Source organism: Ostrinia furnacalis, unplaced genomic scaffold, assembly GCF_004193835.3.
Source record: "Ostrinia furnacalis isolate ACB-3 unplaced genomic scaffold, ASM419383v2 OfSCF2357, whole genome shotgun sequence".
NCBI classification, from domain to species: Eukaryota; Metazoa; Arthropoda; class Insecta; order Lepidoptera; family Crambidae; genus Ostrinia; species Ostrinia furnacalis.
This window is the reverse complement of record NW_021132596.1, coordinates 676,830-694,326: the sequence shown is the minus strand read 5'-3', so window position 1 is coordinate 694,326 and position 17,497 is coordinate 676,830. Positions and strand designations below refer to the sequence as shown.

Genomic DNA, 17,497 nt, shown 5'->3' with positions numbered 1-17,497 from the left:
GCCCCAGCGGCCATCAGCTCTTCGAGCTATGTGCCCCGCCCACTGCCACTTCATTTTAGCGATTCTGCGGGCTATGTCAGTCACTCTGGTTCTCCTACGGATCTCCTCATTTCTGATTCGATCACACAGGGAAACTCCGAGCATAGCACGCTCCATCGCTCTTTGGGTGACCTTGAGCCTTCTTATGAGGCCCATAGTAAGCGACCACGTCTATTTATTTATTTATTTGTAATAGGTATACAAACAGTTTACAATTGATAGAATTATGCTCGTTTTCACCATCAATCCCTAATTTTTAAGTGACCCCAATATAAACAAAAATCCTGTTAAGTGTTACCATAGGGGTCACTTAAAAATTAGGCATTGATAGTGAAAACGGGCATTAAACTCCCGGAGTGATTCAGCGCACAACACCTTTACTAACACTAAAGCCTGGTCCGTGAGCACGTAGAATCCCGTCCAATGACCCCAAGCTACCCATCCCTATCGCTCGCGCGTAATTACTGTTGCTGACGCGCCCGGCGGCGTGCACCACGGGAAGGAGCACGCGCACAAGTCAGTCGAAACTTATGTAAAGCCTGGTCCGTGAGCACGTAGAATAACAGAATAAGTAATAGTACAGGTACAGAAGGATTACTCCACAAGACGATTTAAATAAATGCGAGTCTTGCTGCGACGCGATACAGTGGAATTCAGCTCGCATAGCACTACGTACCTACAATTTTATTCGCCTACAAGTTTTGTCTCTTTCTATCGCTTGCCTCTGAACCCTTCTTACGCTGTTAGGGTTGCTGTCTAGTGAAAAAATAATTAATCTACTTATATGTCATGAGGTACGTATGTATGCAAGTACGCATCCATTATGGAAAACCTTGGGAGAGGCCTTTGTCCAGCAGTAGACGTCATTTGGCTGAAACGAACGAACGCATTCTGAGCAGTAGTCATGGTAGGTTAGGTTCCTATACTATCCTAAGAATTATTGATTACCTACATGGCCAACACACCTTTCAGCATCTTTGGGAAGCGAAGATAAATCCGGTAGATTTCTTTTCGAATTTAAACACCCGAACGCCGCACAATATTTCTTTCTCTTTATGTCAATTTTTAAATAATACTTCGATCATAGAATTAGGTACATACTACAACGCACGTCAGCGTCCTGACGGGCGCGCGCGTGACACTCGACTGATATAATACCCGCCGGCGGGGCGCTTCGCTGTAGGTAATTATCGGATGTACCGCGCGGAGTGAGCCAGGCCTGGTAGAATCCCGTCCAATGACCCCAAGCTACCCATCCCTATCGCTCGCGCGTAATTGTGTTGCTGTCGCGCGCGGCGGCGGCGGCGTGCACCAGCGCGACGGACCGCGTGGCGCACACGCTGCTCACCGCGCTGGCGCACCAGCCGCACCACGGGAAGGAGCACGCGCACAAGTCAGCACCACTGTCGGACCTATTTATTTATTTAAAGGCACGGGGTCTCTATCAGAAGGAACTCTAGGGGTGGAATCTCCATTGGCGTGGGTTAGCGGGCAAGGAGATAATATGTTGGACGGTTGACAATCACTTTCCCTACAATTTAACGTTCCACCAAACTCAATACGCTTTCAAAGATAACCTCGTAGCCGCTTGCTCACACTTGACATGACAAAACTGATTGACAGTTACCTTTTTCTGCGCATCAGTCGGGTGTTACGTTTAGGAATCACAAACCTTCCGCTCTACAGATTTATACAGATAACATAATAAAATTGGTACTGTTAATCATCAATAATAATTTGCAGCATCTGTGTCCGGCGCCGACATATTTATTTGTAATAGGTATACAAACAGTTTACAATTGATAGAATTATGCCCGTTTTCACCATCAATCCCCGATTTTTAAGTGACCCCTATGGTAACACATTATGAATTTTGTTTTCATAGGGGTCACTTAAAAATTAGGGATTGATAGTGAAAAAGTTTTCTTTAAGTAAAATTTTCTATCTACAGTATTAAGAATACTTTCCCTCCAGGTGGCATTACAAAATTCCACCCTGTATAGTAGGATTTTACAGAAATTGTAGCTCGGTCCGCCCGCTACAGCGCGAGCGAAAATTCCTCGCGTGAGTTCTAACTTAAATGTCCGTGATTTTGATAGATTATCCCGCATGGAGGCGTCCGTTCGCGCGGTGTGGGCCCGCATATGGGGCGCCGGCGCGCGCGCGCTGCCGCTGGCCGCCGCCCTGCTGCGCGGAGCGCCCGCCCGCCACCACCACCATCTGCTGGCCGCGCTCGAGGTGCTGCCCGACCACGACCTGTTCGAGAGGCGAGTACACAGTGCGCACTAGAAGTGGCCTCGGGCCGAGCGACAAAAGGTGGCTCTGTCAGCGGCGACGAAATCGTGGTTGAGGCAGCGCGTCTCCATTTTAGCAGCCGTGTGTCGAGCAACAAGCTGCCTAAGTGGAGATTTGGCTTACGACACCTGGAAAGAAAGAAGATCATGTGGTGAAGAAAGCGTACTTGGGAAACCAAGTAACCGTCACTCGTTCCAGGTAGCGCTGAGGAGATGAAGTTGCGACTTCACGTCGATAACGGGCGAGAAGTGGCGCAAAACAAAAACTAAAATTGTACTTTACTCAAATAAAGTCTTGTATGTTTCCACAGTGAGGAGATCCACGGCATCCTGGACTGCTTCCTGAACATGACGAAGCAGCAGAGCGGCCGAGACTCTGCGCTAGCGCACCGCGTGTGCGCGCTCGTCCGCCGCTACACCGCGCGCCGCCCGCACCGCGCCGCCGCGCTGCTGGCCGCGCACCGCGAGACCGTCGCGTGAGTGGCTCCCTCTAGACACAGGACGGCTCCCTGAACACGAAGCAGCAGAGCGGCCGAGACTCTGCGCTAGCGCACCGCGTGTGCGCGCTCGTCCGCCGCTACACCGCGCGCCGCCCGCACCGCGCCGCCGCGCTGCTGGCCACGCACCGCGAGACCGTCGCGTGAGTGGCTCCCTCTAGACACAGGACGGCTCCCTGAACACGAAGCAGCAGAGCGGCCGAGACTCTGCGCTAGCGCACCGCGTGTGCGCGCTCGTCCGCCGCTACACAGCCATCAGCTCTACGACCCGGGTGCTTTTCGCAACAACCCACCTGTCAGTCGTCAGTTTACCTCCCACTCCCACAATACTGTTGAACTATGTCTATTTAATGTGCGTATGTGTTTACAGGAGCACGCCAGCATTGAGCGCGCTGAGCGGCGGCGACGTGTCGGCGCCCGCGTCGGCCGCGCCGCCGCCGCACGCGCTGCTCCAACTGCAACGCCGCAGCGAGCCGCCCGCGCAACTACATTGGTCGCTGCAGGTGAGTCGCTCCGGCTCCCTCGTGACTGGGCACGCCGGCCCTGACGCGCTGAGCGGCGGTCTCGTTGCTCCATATACGAAAGATCATAGCTGCAACTAAAGCCTGGTCCGTGAGCACGTAGAATTTTGTCCAATGAGTATGACTTATCGCTCGCGCGAAATTATATTGCTGTCGCGACTGTGCGACGGGTGCCCACAGTGAGTGTGCGAGCGCGACAGCAATATAATTACGCGCGAGCGATAAGGATGGGTAGCTTGGGGTCATTGGACAAAATTCTACATGCTCATGGACCAGGCTTTAGCTGCTGCAGGTAAGTCTTCTCGAAACCAGCGATTTGGAAAGTCACCAGAGATCTGTGGCTGGTGAATTGTCAAGCGGTATTTATATTCGATTACGTATAAGTAGTTTCGTGTAAGTGCCCCATCAATCCCTAATTTTTAAGTGACCCTTATGGTAACACTTATCAGAAATATTGTTTTCACTTAAAAATTAGGGATCAATGGTGAAAACGGGCTTAGGACTTAATTTTCAAGTTCTAAATTAATGTTTTGATGCTTTCAATTTTTTGTCAAAATGTCTTGGAGTGACACATCTGTCCTGNAATGGTTCAGCCGTATGGGTTGGTGGCTTTGGTGGGTGCACTAACCTCGTGGCCCTGCGCTCCAGCAGCGCGTCGATGCGCGCGAGGTGCGCCCGCAGCGCCGCCGACTTCTGCTCGTCCTTGCGCACTAGCACCAGCTTCAGCTTGGAGTACAGGTTCTCGATCAGCGACGCCACTTCCTTGTCCTGGGGAAGAAAGATTAAAGATTAAGACTATGATATCCAGCCATCCAGGTGAAGCGACGATCCCGTGAAGGTCGCGGGAAGAACCTGGATGTGGACAGCGCAAGACCGGTCGTTGTGGAAATCCTTGGGCGAAACCTTTGTCCAGCAGTGGACGTCATTTGGCTGAAACATTATCTAGCCAATCATATTTTAGAACAACGAGGAAGCCCTTGGCGTGCATCTTATCTGCATAATACAGAGTTAAGAACCGATTAACCAATTTGCTATGTCACTTCTGTAAAATACGTGATGAAAGGATAAAAAAAATCTTCGGTTAAAAGTACTGTTGTGTCTTCTTTCGAGGACATGACATTACACCAACAGTCTGACAAGAACGTAATCATATACGTGAGAGAAAACTTATGATCGATGTGTTACGGGACAAACTTGACCTTCACTGGTTGGGTTTTTATTGGCGGTCAAGCTGTAGATCCTGGCTACACAGGAGTTGCAGCGGTGGTAACGAGAGGTGGGAACTTAACTTCTAAGCATGGACTTCGTCTACTACAAATCTTACCTGTACGAAAAGATTGTGTCCTCCAGGAACCGACTTCATGATGTGCCGCTCGATCTTCTCATTCTCGAGTATCGCGAGCCCGTTGTCGATCAGGATCGGCGGATGCGTGGCCTCGAAGTTGGTGCGGAAGTCTGGAGGCGGCTTCTGCATGTCTACTGTCGTCACCTGCAACGAGATGGAAAATGGTTGAGAATTGAGAGCTTTGGTCATCATTTCAGCCATAGGACAACCACTGAGGAACATCACCTATGATTTCAGATCCCAGTAGCGGCCTGGGAGCTTCGTAATAATGTACAAAATTTTATTGTCTTGTTGCACACTACATCTGAAGGAAGCAATGATTCCCGAATAGTCCGAAAGAATTTTGATCTTTGCCTTTTTCCGACTAACGGGCTTGATACGAATAATGTTACTTATAGCATACTTTTTGCATATTCTGGTTTAAAGAAGAATGGTCCAATATATAACAATCATGCACCAATTGGGTAATTAAAGCCAAGAAAGAACGTGAATAATGCACGATAAAAACTAGTGCATAGATATGTATCTAGTATCGAGTTATTTAGTATACAATTTGATTTTACGCAAAACATTACGCGATGTAGATTGCAGTTAGATACAATGAAAGGCCAACAAACTGGTTTATTGGAGAGTTTATTTTTAATTAGACCACAATTGCCAACATAAATACCGGTGCACATTTTCGTAGCAATTTCAAGAAAGAATTTGTTAGTTTTGCAAAAAGTTACAAGAAGATTTCGCTAATTCGAGACACGCATATCATCAGTAGGCTAAAGAAATCCTATCTTTAACATTTTGGGTGTATAGTAGTGTTCTTGTTTACTTTAATATAGTGTCCGACCGAATGTTCGGTTTCGGTTTCGTTTTCGGTTGAGTTTCGGTAAAAACACGAGTTTCGGTTTAGTTTCGTTTTCGGCGGCAAACTTGCCGAAACTACGACCGAAACCGAATGTGCATTCGGGAGTTTCCGCGCTGTTATCGGTCATGTTCGGCACGTTGAATGAGTGGATGAATCCGATAAGAGCCCATGTGATTCGCTCGCTTGTTTGTTTGCTGTTAGTTTTGTTTTGTTGTGGTGGCGAGTTTTCGAGTGATTTATTTTGAATTTGGTAAGTTTTATCTCGTTTTATCACAGAATAATAATAAGTACTAGGTACGTACAGAAGTTTTACTTCGCGAAGGTATTTAAAAAAATGTATGCTCAATGTCATTAACATTATGGTGTAATTTAGCCTGTCTCAAGAGTCAAGCACCATTTTGTTGACAAACGTCAGTGATCGGCACTGCGCCGAAGCTATAGGGCTGACTTCGGTAAAATGATGTGACGTGAGGTGCCAAACTGCGGAAAATAACCGAGGAAATACATGATTTAGCATGAATTATCATGAATAATATTAACTACTTATTTACCTCTCAGTGTCTTGAGGCAGTTAAATACTGCACAGTATTTAGTACACCATTTTCTTTATTTTCTTCCATCATACACAAGAATACGCGTGCGTGAGTCAATGTTCGCTCGTATGATGTGAGGCCTTGTCAAATTGTATCCTGTAGGTGGGCCATCGTGCGTGTTTTGTTTTCGATGTAAACTCGCGGAGATGAACAGGCCTGGTTTTATGTCGTCATACCATAAAAAATGGTAGTCAATATGACTGATAAAAGTATAATCAAGTTATACCTATAAACCTATAAAAATTTTTTTGGTTCGCAAATGCTATTCGTAAACAAACATTAGTTAAGTAGTTAATAATGACTATAGTGCATTTCATGGTGATAATATTATGCATTCAGAGTTTCAAAGTTCATTTTAGTATTTATCACCAAGGTATCCAAGTGGCAAGTACATTAGATACTAACTTACGTACTACCAATTTTGTTTTGAGAATTTATTAAGGTAAAAGACCCGACCATGGGACGGGTTATGTAGATGTCCTGAATATTACGAGTAATTAAAAGAAAATCTAGACTATAAATCCTTCTTTTTCTTTTTTAATACATAATTTGATACATAATTATATAGTAAAAAGGCCCTTTATAAGTTCAATTTCAATGCAATTTAAAGAGAAAATAATAAAGACTGACTGATTATAACGTTTTCTTTATTTTTCCCTCAAAATATGAGCCTTGTAAGGAAGTTTCGGTTTCGGTTTCGGTTTCGGCCGAAATAGACACCGTTGCCGAAATTCGTTTTCGGTTTCGGTTTCGGTCGTAAAACTAGTTTCGGTCGGACACTACTTTAATACCCTCAGGGTCTTGGCAACCAACTACTCAGTAGTCCTTTATTAGTTAGTCACTCGTTCTACAGTCGCCATTACTTGTCCCNATATGAAAGATCTATCTGCCTAAACTCTGTGTTATTTGCTCATAGGAGATCGAAGCGTGGGGCAACCGCAGGGGCGGTGCTTGGGGCGGGCCGGCGCACGCGGCCGCCATCTTGCGCGCCGCCGCGCCGCTGTGCGCGTCCTCGCACGGGCCACTACGAGCCGCCGCGCTCTCACTGCTGCCTAAACTGCTGCCTGCCGTCGCTGATACGCGCCCGGGTAAGTCCAGTGTGCTGTATGCTTAGTGCGAGTATGAAACGTAGTCGTATCGTAAGCGTGGGATAACCACCGACACGCGCCCNTATTTTCGAAATTCGGTATCCCGGTTTGCGACCCCTACTTGTCCCAGACTTTTCCCATCTTCCTTTGTAATTTGGTCATGCATGGGGACAACCATAACTGGTCTAAATCTAGTCGCTTTATTGACTATTTCATTTGGTATTTTGAGAAGTGATTTATTATTACTTATATCTCCCTAGTTCAAACGTGTCCCTGTTATTACCAAAGACAAAACAACTCGTGCATAAAGTCTGGGGCAGAATAAGCTACATTATTTTCAACGGTGTCTAGGGCAGTAATAGCCTATTATTATGGCCTACGACTGACTCATTTCAGCAACCATCAGTCCGCTGGGCCGTTATCCGGCCCCTGACATTCGCCTCGTCGAGATCACGTCGGATTTCGATCGTGACAACTCACAGCCTTTCTCTTGTTTGAATTTAACTAGTTTTAGGACCACAGAAAAAATTGGGTCTCCATTAAATAATCAAGAGAGGTTGCATCTTCTGCACACAAAATGTCTATTCACGAGCACGACCCTGGTTACTTGACTCAAAATGAAGGACATGCTAGGGTAAGTTTAAACACACTGTTTAGTTTTTCTAAAAAAGAGATCTGGCGCCAAAAACATCACCACCAATAACATGAATTTGTATGATGGTGAATTGGTGAGTAAGCTGTAACATCCTTGTACAATGTTGGTTATGGTTTAAGGGGAACCTTTATCGCAAGGAAGGAAGCGGTTACACCATCAGTGTAGAGATTAGATACCGCTATATCGACCGCGAATCCATGGGAAAATTACATTCTGAAATTACGACATTTTTTTTTACAAGAAGTTTTATATCGATGCTAATTTCATTTTAAAAGAATTATCCAGCAACAGAACTAACAAAATTATTCAAATATGAAATAGTGTACTAGTAAGAAATCTAACCTTAAAATTCAAAATTAGCTACTGATTACACTGGGTGGTCTACAAGTACAACTTAAAAACTTATCTTTTGCATTTGCGTAAGTAGCGTACAGTGAAATCATTTAGATAAAGCTAATCTCAGGTAAACGGTACGAAGCCATGAAGTTAGATTAAAGATAGTCTTAAATGTTTGCTTATTAATTCAATTTGTTAAAACCTGCAGCATAAATGTAACAATTTTTAAATTTTTGCCAGTTGCTAAGGCTCAGTTTATGAATCGAGATTTCCAGCTTGAACTTGCTATTCTTCTACTCAAGGACGATGAACAGTAACACGCTCAAGCAAATCACCTCAACTCAGAAACCGAGCCTTATTATGAAGTGATGATGATGATGCTATACAGGAAAAAGATACAATTACGTCTGACTTAATAAAAACATCAATAGCTGACCTTTAAACTGATGGTCTTGAGTTCCGCTAACAGGTACAGGTCCATGAAGTACTCTTGGCAAAACAAACACGCGCCTTTCCGTCGCCCGTCAATCGTCGATGCCTGAAAACAGAACACACATTTATATGAGCATATTATTGTTGTTAAAAAGGAAATATAAAGGAAAGGTAGTGGTCCACGGTGGCCAAGCACTTAGAGCTTGCCCAAACAAATGTTTCGACAACCCAGTCCCTGGCGCCGACTACAAATAATGGCAAAGAAGATGTTGTTCAGAAGACAATTCCTGAATCCTGATATAACAGAGAACGAGAGTCAAAAGGCATTCAAGAACAATATTAAAGCCATAATTGATGATCACAATGAAACTCATGTTATGTTAGAAATAAAAAATATGCATAAGAGTTTGGGAGTTGGGCAAAGTAAAGAAAAAAAAAACGACACATCATAAAGATGGAATATTATATGGATGCATTGACAGCTGAAAAACACTGCAGACCCACGATACCCCTGGCGATACCCCTGGTGGTATCGTGGGTCTCGTTAAAGAACTACACTTCAGACCCACGATACCCCTGGGAGAAAAGTTGACAAACGAGGACCGGCGCGGGCGCGGGCGGGCGGGGAGGCGGGACGCACAGTGCACACGGCTAGTGCACAGTGTTGTGGAATACCTCTATGAATTCTAAATTGATTTCATTGAACATGCAATAAAATGTATATCGTTAAAAATAAAATAACAGCAATTCATATCTACATACTCGTATAATGATTACGTAGTATCAGGTAAAGTACCAGGGCAACATAACCATAAAGGCACGGTAATAATATCATACAGTATTGTAACTTCATATAAACAGACGAAACGAGAACTTTCTTTCGAAATTCAAATCTCGGTATGCGCTCGGTATGCAAAAGTCGGGGGTGTCGCGAATCTGCCGAATGGACGTCGGTGGCCAAGTGTTAAAAATGACAAAACTAATTGAATTTGACTGACCGTCATTTACGGTCAAATTGGTCAAAAACTAGTCAAATTTACATTTTCAGTCAGTTTGATTTGAAATGAAAATTATATTGTATCAAACCAGCTTTTGCCCACGACTTCGCCCGCCCGAAATTAAAGTAACAGATCATTAAGATTATTAAAGTTTCGAAATTATTTAAGTAGTTTTTACTAAATTAAATCTACTAATCACAAAACGACACACATTTTTAACCTATTCCATTCATAAAGTATTTTGTTTGTCTAACTAAATAAAAAAATACAATCACAAAACTAGATAGAAATTCTAAGTAGGCAGATGTAATTAAACTGGGCACTGTAGGTGGGCAGCCCTACCGCATGTTGTCATGCTGTGACGTACCGCGCGACTGTTGACATTTATTTCAAAAACTAGCTGACCCGGCGAACTTCGTACCGCCTTAGCGTAGAGATTTTCTTAATATTTCTTTCCGTAAGAACCATCCTTGGACTTCCACAAACATTTAAAAAAAAGAATTATCGAAATCGGTTCAGCCGTTCACACGTGATGCCGTGACAACGCGAAACGGGTTTCATTTTTATATATATAGATATGGCTGAGTTGGAATACTGTATAGATAGTATTACCGTGATAAAGGAGCCTATTTTGTGATACATATTTATTTCTCGGGTCAACCAAGAAGAATTTGATAATAGCTCCCATAAGGTTATGGTACCTTTTATTTACCGTAGTAAATTCCTTTATCCCCACTGCTCAACTAGACTGCTCAACTGCGCAACTGTTCAACTGGTTATATTTCCCATACAAACTGCTCTACAGGAGAAGTTTTGTAATGTTAAAAAAAACTTTATTTTCACTTCATAAAATTAAAATATAGCGTAAAATTAATATTGTGTGAATAAATATAAATTATTGATATCTCTTTTTTTTTCCCAAGGGCAAACTACTCATTTAAATCATTGTCACACACAACGTGGTAGATGAAATTATCTTTTTATTACATCAAATAACATAGATTAAGTATCAGAACAAAAATAAATAATTAAAGTCAAAAATTTATTTTATAAGTGCTATTAATTAATTTTATTCGTAGTATTAGGTATGAATTGTTGTTATTTTATTTTTATTTTTAACGATATACATTTTATTGCATGTTCAATGAAATCAATTTAGAATTCATAGAGGTATTCCACAACACTGTGCACTAGCCGTGTGCACTGTGCGTCCCGCCTCCCCGCCCGCCTGCGCCCGCGCCGGTCCTCGTTTGTCAACTTTTCTCCCAGGGGTATCGTGGGTCTGAAGTGTAGTTCTTTAACGAGACCCACGATACCACCAGGGGTATCGCCAGGGGTATCGTGGGTCTGCAGTGCTGAAAAATATGCAAGCCAAAACGAAAAAATGTTAATTAATTTTTGTTTTTGTTCAAATGCAATTAGTTTCAAAGACTCCGTTTTAGAATTCCATTTAGTTTTACGAGATTGAACATTTACTCGGTGTCTGCTCTTTTTAATTCACATTATATGATGTTGGTCCAGTACGTTTAATTATACTTGTTAATTAGCCTCGTCTAAGTTTCCGCACGTTGAGAAACTTGGAATTAGAGTAATGTAATATTTGACCTGCATTACGTAGAGCCACGTGTTACCTTACCGCCTCATAATTATATGATCAAACGAACTTACCAAGTGAAGTTCGATCTCAATTATCCTGTTTTCGCCGAAGAGATTTATTTTACCGTGTAGTACCCCTGTACGACAAGCCAATCCGCACACAATATTCAGCGTAGTAGAAGTNCGGAGGCGAAAGCAGGATAATGATCATAACAGCTTGTTAATTAGAAATGAGGAAATTCCTATATGGTCATGATGATGATGAATGATGCGATCTGAGATCTTCGTAACGTGTGGTTCATGCATGTGTGACTGCTTTTTCGATGCGAGAACAGCCTGTAAAATTGGGATATTGGGACATCTAATCAATATCCAAAACGAATGTGCTTATTGATTCGCTGTATTTACCATACTAGCGGCATGATTGGTTTTAACCTCTGCAGTAATATTACTAAAGTGACAACGAGCCGATCAGTTACTAAGCGAAACCTTTTGAATATTCATTAGGCCATTCTTATAGTCGGGCGTGAATCCGTAGCCAATTGTTAGACTTAGAACAACTCTCGTTTTCAACAAGGACAACTGACACAACTGCTCATTATTATTGTTGTCCTCCTTACGTGCCGTAAGCGTCGCTACAATCGAAAGATTATTTATGAGGTATTCTCTACCACATTTAACTTACACTTTTAATTGTGAGATAGTTAGAAATCATTAGTTGCACGTCGCTGTGTAATTACTTCAGAGTTTGTAAATTGCAATGATGTCGATTAACATTTTTCCAAACATGAAATGGAACGAAATTATTACAACGAAAACAACAAATGTTTGATCTCTCCACGAGACTGATGATTATAGGGTAAGATAATACTGAATAATTTAGTCGGTGTAAAAAGATAAAACCACGTATTTCACTCACATTATGAACAAGTTTTACTGAAAGAAAAGACTTCGGGAAATCTTATAAAAACTTTGAATGTAGAGTCCAATTCTTTGAGAATTTGCAATGCACTGACAAGAAAACACCCTGCAATAGAAGGATACCATGACTTTCACCTACTCCATGGTACACAGAAAGTAGGCAAGCCATAACATGTTGCTAAACATGCTTACATACGCTCTACATTATGCGTAGGCGCATTATGAAAGCTTTGTCAAGTCCGCGCGTGACTCAGCGGGAACAATGTGCTGTTCTAGGTCAAAGGGCTTTCTGTGTTGCAACTCTTGCAACACTGATCGAACTACTGACGCATAATTTCTACGCTTAAAAGTGTTGGAAAACAAAGCCTATGAATTTTACTTCTAGTTGCCTAAAAAAATTTTTTTAGTCCGTAATGTTTAATATCAAAAAATATTGGACACATATATTTTTATTTGTCAATCTAACAAATAATTACATAGTTATGGTGCGTTGAAGTTGCGCAAGACGTCACAACGTGCGGCATTTTTAAGCAAGCGTTGACGTCACGGGCCTCTTCTTATGAACTTTGGGGCGCTTTATCTCTTTAAATTTTCATTAGTTTGAAAAAGTGAAAAATACGTGTAGTGTATTTTTTGATAAGTTAACTGACGGACTAATTAAAACTCTTGCTTTTTGACCCAGGCAACATCCCCATTAGTCAAGTTTACATAATTCGATTAAGACCCAAAAATTAGTATGTTAGTATACTAGTTGACTACTTCTTGACAGTTGGATATTAATTTATTCCAAAATTAGGACATAGAAAACATAACCAATGCAGTTTATACAAATCGTGAAATTCTTAAGATACGATAACAATCTTAATTGGTTACTTATGCTCATTTATAATTTGATTTATGAGTGATTTAAATTCATTATGTCGATGATGTTAACATAACTGTTTTTTATTTACTAATTTTTTCCTGTTTTTACTAAACAGTTCGTCTTATTGCTTGCACATTATTTAGATTGAGCGATAACTGTGTCGGTTCGGTTGTTATTGTCGGTTTGATGGACAAACGGGGCTTTCATATTCCATCACCACAATTTCTTGGCAACTCAGAGAAATGTATTGCAATATAAATTATATGGTTCAGATGTTCTCATATCATTTTCTAATCGGACCATCCTCGTTACGGTCAAGCGACCGCCTCTCGTAATTATATGAAAATGTGTCCATTTAACCGATATTTTCTAAGCTATATTGCTTGAAGAAACTGTTTGGAGTGGTGCGGCGAGTTGTCACAATGCAGCGCTAAATGAAATGGTGAATAATGTTGATGTTGTTTTCATTTGCATGCGTCTGCGCACCGCGGAATGCTGGGTGGATATGATTTTGTGATATTTAGGAATAGGAGAATGTTAACAATTTCTGTTTATAAACAATGGTAGATTGTTTTTCTTCTTTTTTAACACAGACGTCCACGTTTTGGCGGAAAAGATTTTGTCGCAAGATTCGTATCGCAAGCAAGTGACCTCAACTTAATAACAAGTCATCCCTCATCCCAGTCAGTCCCTGTGATGAACTCTTTGAGAGATGATTCAGAAGTACTCGATGTAGCGGTCAATGAAAAACGGACCATGGAGTTAGACACATAGAAAGCAATTTTGAAGATCTCAAGTCACAACCAAGAAGTGAAGTACATGCCAATTGCATAGGACAAGCCACAAGCATAGTGTCACTACAGCCGCCAGTGGCAAGTGGAATAGAAACTGGCGCGCGATGGAGCGCGACGTGCCCACATCCATGGACGGTGAACAACATGACGGCCCGACGCTGAATTGAAAACTATCAATTTGCGAAGAGTACACGTTGGAACTGGACAACTGTGTTAATGGAGTGATGGTCATTTAACCATGAATTCACCAGAAACTGGTTTAAAATTTTGTCTATGGACGTCCAAACGCTTCATTCTAAATCTATGCTTTAATGATCCTGGTTAACCCGGCGTCAATGACGCTGGGTCATATTGACCCGAGGCATTTTCAAACGTTCATAATTTTTTTTTGCGTCCATTTTGTGGTTGGGGCGTTCGTATAGCTGGAGATAGAACCTCCCTTAATCCATTCCGTTAGTTAACGTATTGTGACTCCGCTTGCGTAGCGAGATACACAGGCTTCAAATTAAAACGGGTCATTATGACCCGGCGTCATCGGTGGCGCGGTGATTTTGTGACTTACTTTTATTCGCTTATTTTGTGTTTAGTGCTAGCTTATGTTGTTCTTTTTTAAGTTTTAGTCAAAATGTCTTTGTTAAATGATCCAGCAAGAATGTAGCGTTGCTGGAAGAGTCGGATTCCGAGATTGAAGAATTTCAGGCTGTAATATTTAGAACTTAGAAATGGCAACGAATGTGAAAAATACGCAAGTAATGGGGACTCAGTCTTTGGATAATCTCGAACTTGCATTAGTACGACGCCGGCAAGTGCGTCATGCCACATTTACATGCCCAGACCATTTGATTACATACTGCACCAGTTGCAGCAGTTCCATGGCTCTGAATGATGAAGTAGAAGACTGATCTCATTGTATCTGCATATAAAAAGTTGATTTTATCTCTTTTTCACTATATAACATTGTTGATTCCTATTAATATTAAAAATCTTTACCAAAAACAAAAAATATAGACTCAAATGCGTTTCTATACATTATTTTTTCATGTTTTGTTTAAAAATTCATAAAAAAATATTTATTTCATGTATTCGTTTTATTTTTGTTTAATTAGCTCAATAAAGAACCCTATATACATAGACAGTAATTAAAATCAAGATTACTTGTACAATTTCCTGAAAAATGATCGATGAAATGTGGGTCAATATGACCCGGGGTCATCGTCTTTGCAATTATTTTCACGTCATTGGCGCCGGGTTAAGCCATGGCAGATTATGATGAGTAGATCAATTATCAAATCTCACAAGAAAAGAAGAACGGAATACAGTGCTATTCAATTAGAAACGTGTAGAAAACAAATGTTTTTTGATATTGTATTGAAACTTTCTTTCATCGAATTTTCCTGACAGATTTCTTCAAGAAAGAGGGTACTTTTAGTGCTACAAAGTTATTAAACCTTTTTCCAGTGTGCCCAATACCCACGTGGCGGAAGAAGAATGGCAACGCTTATGACTAATGAAAAATTCATCAGTTTGGTACTACACCAACCGTAGTACCGTACGCATCTAAATTCAAATAAACATTGCATAATAACTTCATACTCTAAAAATAATATAATCGTTATAAATATAATTTGACACACGTTGCCAAGTATTAAGTAACTGCCTACTGTAGTACGAAGAAAATATAGAATACGGTTGCATTTCTTTCTGAGAATCACGCTTGAATGTAAATAAGCATACTAACTGAAAGACAAGACGCCTAGATGAGTGAGTAACGCGTAGTATATGAAATTATTCACAAAGAAGCCAACAAGAAACTGTATAACGAAAGAGTAGTCACGATAGTCGGCGATGCGCGACGCGTCATCGAAGACAGGCTAAAAACAATATAAATCGCAATGCCAAATTACAGCATTCCACTTTAGCACGATAGGATAAGTCTGAGCGGCGTACGTTAAAGGACCAACCAACCGTGACAAACAAACATCAGAGTCAACGACATCACCCGAACATAGGCACTTTCAGTTTCGTGAAATCGAAAGCAGCACATACATCTCCCGCGCAGTGCAAGACGCGCCATTTTAGCTAAGATGGCGGCGAAAAAACTTGATAATCCGTCACGGCCGCGTGCGCCACCGCGTCCAGCCAGCGGCCACCAATTTGTCAATAGCGCAGCGCTGTTAATGCACGTCGTTTACACGTTGCGCTGCTGAAGATGGACACGATTTATAACAACATTAACCGGTTCGCTTGGTGATTGACCGAGTAAACGCTGTGTTGAATATTTAAACGTAATAAAAATGTCGTTTAAGTATGCGAAATGGGAAACATGTTGAGTAATTTTCAATTTACAAGTGACGGTGTAAGCTTGAATCGATGAAGCCTTTTTAGTCAGACATTTTTGTTTTTGTTTAAAATTCTCTATAATTAACCGTAAAGTTGGTTTTTTGCATAAGCTTACGATAGAATGAAGCACAGATGTTGTGCGAAGGTTGTATCCAGTGCGTAGATAGTTGCAACATAAAGTAGGGAGGTGCAGTGACCCGCGACAGTGAAATGCACTAACACTTGACCAGAGCCCGGACCGGCCGCGGAGCCACCGTGAAAGTGTGCCCACCTCTCTAATTACCGGCGTCTCGACTAGCCTTACATGGCTCTTGTATTTCTATGGCATTTGTAATTTGATGAAAAGCGAAAGATGAAAGACGGTGAAACTTGACCAGTATCCTGATTTCCTTTGATCACGTGCAAAAATCTAGTGATGTTCGAAAGTTACTTAGTATTGCAAGTGCACTTCCGCAGCAAGACATCATGACAGCTTTACAGTTGTGCACTAACGAAATGCTTACAACACGTGTCGAAAAATAACGTAGGTATTTGCCAACATTATTACAGACCTTTCTTTGAGGAAGACGTTTCTTTACATTTCGTTAAGTGATTTGTCCAATTAATGTCCGACCGATTAACAATTAAAATTTTCCGCTTAGTGGTCAAATGAAAACAAAATCGTCTATCAAAATGTTTTTTTTTTGTAAATAAGGCTAATACGATAATCAACGTTAATACAGATACAGTACATTAAGTATAACTTGATTTGCAGTTTTTACTGTCAGGTAGAAAAATAGACTTTCAGTTACATAACTCTGATAACGTTTTGTAGACTTTTCGTAGTTCTTTTATTTGCAAAGGGTGGGTTCAGTAAGACGTCTAAGTATAACAATTGTATCGAGGTCAGAAAAAAGTTTACAGCTCCGGATGTTGAGGGTGCGGCGGTTTGCACAATCCGGCGCCATCCGGTATCACAGCCTCGCCGCACAATGCATATGCACTGATTCTATTCAAAATCGACTATAACTTAACCGTGTCGTACATACATTGACGACATATTCATGTATTTTACGGCTGTCAATCAACAATACACGGTCAATGACGTTTTATGCGTTCGGCATGCATAATAACAACAATTATAACAAAAATAGCCCAATCGCCCAAAATACCAAACAATTTCCAGAAAAATAAAACAGCTAAATAAACTTCGACAAGTATAATGTCACCCTGCAGACTTGCAGGTGTTTGCGCTAATTAACGTTTTTTTTACCATTATCGCAATTAGAAGTCCAAATTAAAATAGGCGTAACATTTAGAACGTTCTCCGTTACAAAGAAGACGC

The 17,497-nt window shown here is 41.5% G+C and overlaps 1 protein-coding gene across 1 annotated transcript; it reads left to right on the top strand.

Annotated features, from left to right (window-relative positions):
* Positions 1-1,334: 1,334 nt before the first annotated feature.
* Positions 1,335-8,544, top strand: LOC114355165 (uncharacterized). The gene is made up of 7 exons (XM_028307862.1): positions 1,335-1,432; positions 2,139-2,306; positions 2,645-2,809; positions 3,201-3,333; positions 7,065-7,236; positions 7,633-7,704; positions 8,468-8,544. The coding sequence occupies exons 2-7, from the start codon at positions 2,149-2,151 to the stop codon at positions 8,542-8,544; spliced, it is 777 nt and encodes a 258-aa protein (XP_028163663.1). The 5' UTR covers positions 1,335-1,432; positions 2,139-2,148.
* Positions 8,545-17,497: the final 8,953 nt, after the last annotated feature.